At 36.4% G+C, this 6734-nt stretch overlaps 1 protein-coding gene across 1 annotated transcript in view; it reads right to left on the minus strand.

The window, feature by feature from the left end:
• Window positions 1–3730: 3730 nt before the first annotated feature.
• Window positions 3731–6734, minus strand: part of LOC125676023 (beta-1,4-N-acetylgalactosaminyltransferase bre-4-like) — a 22420-nt gene continuing 19416 nt past the window's right edge. The window contains exons 6-7 of the mRNA XM_048913916.2: window positions 4149–4287; window positions 3731–4039 (exon numbers count right to left, since the gene is read on the minus strand). Of these exons, the coding sequence (XP_048769873.1) occupies window positions 4034–4039; window positions 4149–4287 (145 nt within the window). The 3' untranslated portion in view covers window positions 3731–4033. The remainder of the gene's footprint in view (window positions 4040–4148; window positions 4288–6734) is intronic.

Genomic DNA, 6734 nt, shown 5'->3' on the forward strand with positions numbered 1-6734 from the left:
AATTTCATGATCCCCGGTGTAGGGGTTCTGAACCCAGGGTGGGGCCAAACTTGTTATATAGTGTTTATGTGTTATAAAACACCTAAATAACATCTTATTTAGTGCTATTCATACGAAATTGAAAATAAATGGATAGAGCAGGTAGTCTTTTACCAAAATTGTAAATTTGATGATCCCCAGAGTAGGGGATCTGACCCCAGGGTGGGGCCAAACTTAGTATATACATGTAGTATTTATGTGTAAGTTTGCTGATACTGTATAAAATCTAAATGCATACTTAGGAATAGCAAAAAAGGATGTACAAAAAATGGTGAATTTCATAAACCAGGAGTATGATTGATGATTGATTATGATGAGTCCAAATTAGTCTTTTGATGTCTTAATGTTAATACACCTACTATTTAAAGCCTTTCATCAGTGTATGCACATTTGAAGGCAGTGAAGTTTTAAGAATATACATCTTGTTTTATACTTTTGCTGAACATTAGAATTTAGTTTAGATATTCAGAACAGGAAATGTTTTCTAGTTTTCATAGCCCATGGAAGTAGTGATACTTTTTCACTAGTATTCAGATGACCGATAAGGCCTGTGGGCCTCTTGTTCGTTTTTTCGTAGTGTGTATAATGTGCTCTCTTTGAATGACGAAATAAAAAGGAAGAACCTAGTTGACATGCGCAGATGTAAATAATTTTAAACGCCAGCCCGAACAAATTACCACTAAACACACTTAGGAGGAATTATCGATCTTTAAACATTAAGTAAGAACTACTAAATGGACCTACTTGAAATAAACAGGTTTATCCATATCCATATTGGATAAACCCCATTATGTAATGTATTTCTCTTGATAAAGACGCGGGTTGCGTAAAATTTTGAGATTTAAAGCAATACAAGCTGTAACTGACAGTAAATAAATTGAAAAAATTTAACATATTTGTGAATGAATATATATATGACTTCATAGAATCAAAGTGAATCTGAAGCAATAAACCCGTCAAATCAGCAGAAAATGTCGATACATGAATCAATGTCATCCTGTCAGTAATTCCTGCTCGTAACCTCCGATGTGCATTGACCTCAGAGGTCACTAGTTCGGAAAAAGCGAAAGAGGGGCACTGAGCATGTGTGAGATTTGTAAACAATATAACATACCTATTTCATAGAAAATTCACTATCAAACTTTCATTTGAGTGGCACATTTGCGTAATTATTACTTTCTTACACTTATAGTACTTCTTGTCATTCATCAAACAATGCAACATTTTAAAACAAACGAAACACGTAGTTACTCACGTCAATTTCCATCTTTGTATGTGACCCGATTATGTTCGGCGATCATCGTTCCCATGTCTGTGTACACGACGCAATGTCGGTTTATACAATGTACGATCTACGCTCATTGTAGGCATGCTCTCAAATAATTTTTCTTTGTTATACGCCCGTCTTTAGACGAGACGTATTATGGCACAGCGATGTATGTACGTCCGTCCGTCCATCCGTCCGTCCGTTCGGGGTTTTCTCTTTATAATTTCATTTCCCTTTCACATGTCATGCTGAAACTTGCTGTGTAGCTTCTTTGTGGGTCACTCTAGATCATACTGCAAATTTGATCCAATTCGACCTTTTTCCTGGAGTTTTGCCCCTTTATTTGGAAATAATTATTATATGGAGGGTACATAATTTGTCCGCCCTATTCCTCCCACAGTTTTCAAATGAGAGCCTTGTTATTTTGTGGAGTGTTTGTATGGGTATTGAAGATGTGCATGTGGGTTGGATTTTGATTTTCTACAATTTGTGAGAAAATTACAGGTTGTTGAACTTAGTCTATTTGGAAATTAATATTCTATGGAGGGTACATAATTTGTCCGCTCTACTCCTCCCGCAGTTTTCAATTGAGGACCATCTTATTTTGTGGAGTGTTTGTATGGGTATTGAAGATGTGCATCTGGGGAAAGATTTTGATTTTCCATTTTTGAAAAAAATTACAGGTTGTTGAACTTGGTCCATTTTGAGAAAATCTCGATTTTTAAGCTAAGACCCTTTGTTCATATGAAAGTTTGGCACAGCCTCATGATGGCTGATACTACCCGAAGCAAAGTTATACAAGAAAAACACCCTATGTAAGCATTTCACGGGCGTATTATGTACCGTTTGCGGTACTCTTGTTTAATAATTTGCAGAATTTTTCTTTAGATCGTGGTGATCATATAAATTATGCTGATAGGTGTTAAATGATGCACACATGGATAGTTGATTATAAAAGTGGCAAGCCCAAAAACCAAAAACATATAGTCTGCGGTGTAAATACGTTTGTAGATTTAGTGAAGTTGTAGTGCTAGGTGTATTTATATGTAGGTTTTGTTGTTTGTTATTATTCTCTGTTGATATTGGTCACATTATGTAATTCTTTTCGTTTGTCCTGAAGAAGGGACAGGTCATCCCGAAAATTTTACAATCTGGTTGTTCGTATTCGTATTGTTTGTCATTTTAGTGCTTTGTATAATTTTTTGTATTTGACGTTGTGGATCCGACACTTCTAGGTATCGGATGTTTTTGGAACTTAGTGCTTTTATATTGAAAGTATGTATGTCTCATTGTGTGATTAAACAGTACAATTTAGAAATGCAGGCATGCATGTCTCACAACTGACACAGAATACAGGCATGTCTCACAATTGACACAGAATACAGGCATGTCTCACAACTGACACAGAATACAGGCATGTCTCACAACTGACACAAAATACAGGCATGTCTCACAACTGACACAGAATACAGGCATGTCTCACAACTGACACAGAATACAGGCATGTCTCACAACTGACACAGAATACAGGCATGTCTCACAACTGACACAGAATACAGGCATGTCTCACAACTGACACAGAATACAGGCATGTCTCACAACTGACACAGATATAAAATTGACTATAACATCTACGATAGACTTGCTCAAGTCTCTATGTTGTTTTTATTACATTATCATTTCATCCAAATTTTACTGTGTTTCTCTGCTCTCAAACATACTTAATGTCACCAAACATATGTTTGGCATTATCAAAAGTATTAAAGAAAGCACTGATTATTAAACATAGAGACTTGAGCAAGTCTACATCTACGAGTACCTAACCGGAATTTGAGGTAGACTGTCTATCTGTCAATCTAAATGAAAGCATGGACTCAATTTCCAGTATCGAGTCAACAGAGTCGGGAAATGATGAAAATAATCTCCATGATGTAACTGAACCAGAACACAGAAGCAGAAAGCGTGTTGTTTTTATGGAGAGCTCATCGGGATGCCCTTTTTGATAACATACGACGATTCAACACTCCTGTTATTGCTGTCGAAGATTCTAGATGTTCACCAGGACATACAGCCAAATATAGATCATACAATTTAATGGATCTTGAGCGACAACAGATCCTTGATGTAAAATTGGTTCAGGTTGATATACATATATGTACATGCAATATTTAGTTGTTGTGCACAGACGCCTTCTTTGGTATATTTTGATATCACGGATTTATCAAGGTTCATTTTACTACGGATAAAGGGTAATTTCCCGTTTTTGTTAAGAAAAGTCTCTTCCATTGTAGAAACTTAATACCTGGTTTGATATATTGTAATCTTAAACCAGAAGATGCCCCATAAGTGATATACATCTTCAGATGCACACAGTCATTCATATCAGAAAATGTTATGCCTTCGCTCAAGTGAACTAAAATGGTATTCAGGTATATCTTATAACTGTTGAAAAAGTGCAGCGACTGTAAAAGTTTATTATGTGCATGTACTAGTATAACGTAGAGATAAGCTGTCAGTAAACAATGTTTGTGACGGGATGTCCTGTGTGGCCGCTAGTTGACACGTGATAATTAACATGTTTGTCCGTGTGTCAGTTGATGATGTTTGTGGCGGGATGTCCAGTGTGGCCGCTAGTTGACATGTAATGATAATTTTAAAACATGTTTGTCCGTGTGTCAGTTGATGATGTTTTGTATTTAGATTGTGGAACGGCAAACACAACATCGTTCATCTCTGAAAAATGAAATGAGAAATGTTGAAGAACACGAACGACATTGTACAAAAATAGTATCTTTTAAAAACTTGTGTGAACTTGAAGTATTCCAGATTAGATTCTACCCACATGCATGACATCGGTTTCGTTGATAGACACTACGATCCTGGTATAAAGGAGGCGGAATTCTATTCCCAGCCTTTCATAAAGAAGTCTGTTGATTCCGTCACGTTTGTATCTTCTTTTTCCCGTTTTAATCAAATGATGTCTGTAAACACACATGGGTTGATTATGAATATCGTACTTATCAGAAATTATTCACTTATCAATAGATCGATTGTTTGCAAATACTGTACCAAGTTAAGCTCTGTTTTCATTGATGATGTTTCATCGAGGCTGATTTGGTTACTACTGTAGATCCATACAGTTGAACTTTTAGATACACTAATATCAAAATTCTACACACCTACTGTAAGTTCATCCTAAACTAGGGGTTGAATGTACACTAAAGGTGCAGAATATGTTCATAATTTGTATCCTAGTTTTCCAGAATTGGGAAACTTTAATTCGAACTCTTCATGACCAAATAGCGGCCCTTATTTAATATAAAAACTAAATATGGTGATTAGTTTCCTCAATTCTTAAATTAAAATATACCTCACACAGAACTACACACATACCTCACACAGAACTACAGACATACCTCACACAGGACTACAGACATACCTCACACAGAACTACAGACATACCTCACACAGAACTACAGACATACCTCACACAGAACTACAGACATACCTCACATAGGACTACACACATACCTCACACAGAACTACACACATACCTTACACAGGACTACATACATACCTAACACAGAACTACAGACATACCTCACACAAAACTACACACATACCTCACACAGGACTACACACATACCTCACACAGAACTACACACATACCTCACACAGAACTACACACATACCTCACACAGAACTACATACATACCTAAAACAGGACTACAGACATACCTCACACAAAACTACAGACCTACCTCACACAGGACTACATACCTACCTCACACAGGACTACATACCTACCTCAAACAGAACTACACGCATACCTCACAGAATTACAGAACTACCTCACACAGAACTACACACATACCTCACACAGAACTACATACATACCTAACACAGGACTACAGACATACCTCACACAGAACTACAGACATAGCTCACACAGAACTACATGCATACCTAACACAGGACTACAGACATACCTCACACAGAACTACAGACATACCTCACACAAAACTACAGACATACCTAATACAGGACTACAGACATACCTCACACAGAACTACATACATACCTCACACAGAACTACAGACATACCTCACACAAAACTACAGACATACCTCACACAGAACTACAGACATACCTCACACAAAACTACACACATACCTCACACAGGACTACAGACCTATCTCAAACAGAACTACACGCATACCTCACAGATTACAGAACTACCTCACACAGAACTACACACATACCTCACACAGAACTACACACATAACTCACACAGGACTACACACATACCTCACACAGAACTACACACATACCTCACACAGGACTACACACATACTTCACATCTTCAGATGTACATGTATAAAGAAGAATATCTTAAATCGAGATGAACATGTGATTTCTGGTCATGTAGCGGTAATGTATTCTTCAGAGTTCATATTCTCACCTCAACATTTTTTGCTGAAGATCAAGTATATTCAAGTAACTTATGAAATAATTACTGTGGCTTCTTTGCTAGTTACTCAAGTACGATGGAGGATATATCTAAAGGTAAACAATTACGTGCGGGTATTACAGTCTCATGACAGTATCTAGTTACTCCATTTTTTTCTCCAGACTTTTTTATCCACGTGTGTTCTCAGATTAAGATGTACCTTTTTAGGATGATAGTATAGCATATGCAGGTGTGCGGAACACATGTCATTTTGTCTGAACATGCATATATGTTTATTGGATTTTTGGTCCACCTAATTTGGAATGAGTCTAAACATTTTTCTTTCATAAAATCGTTTGAGATTTATATTCGAAGGTATATTATTGAAACTCTTAATTGATCGGCATGGTGAAAATCACAATCTGCACGCGCATGCACGTGCGTTTTGATTGGATAATACTAAAATCTCAGTAACTGTTCTTAATGAAGGGAATCAACTGATATCTCAGCATAGGTAGGTAATATAAATGTCTATAGATTGGTATACAAAAAAAAAATGCAAACGCGCACGATCATCGTCTTTTGAAAGTATCATTCTTTGAAGGAACGTAACCTTGTTACTTTGAAATTGTATATTCGTACTCCGTACTGTCCGCTGTGGTCTAAAGTACTTGCCATCACGTGCATGCACGTGTGCTAAATTATGATTGAACGATTTTAAAATCACAAATGTGTAATAGATAATGGAAAATTATGAAATTTATGCTGTGGGTATTGTTATCATTATTATTTCATTCATTTATAAAGCGCAAAATTACATATAGTTTATATGCGCTGCACAATGTGCTAATAATCAATGGTAACATACCAATAAAAGACCTACAAGAGCTATAAAGGAAATGACAAAACAATAGAAAGACTTTGAATAAAACATGGTACATTTAGTAAGATGACAAGGTGGTTAACTTTGACTAGACA

The sequence above is a fragment of the Ostrea edulis genome, chromosome 3, assembly GCF_947568905.1.
Source record: "Ostrea edulis chromosome 3, xbOstEdul1.1, whole genome shotgun sequence".
Taxonomy (NCBI): Eukaryota; Metazoa; Mollusca; class Bivalvia; order Ostreida; family Ostreidae; genus Ostrea; species Ostrea edulis.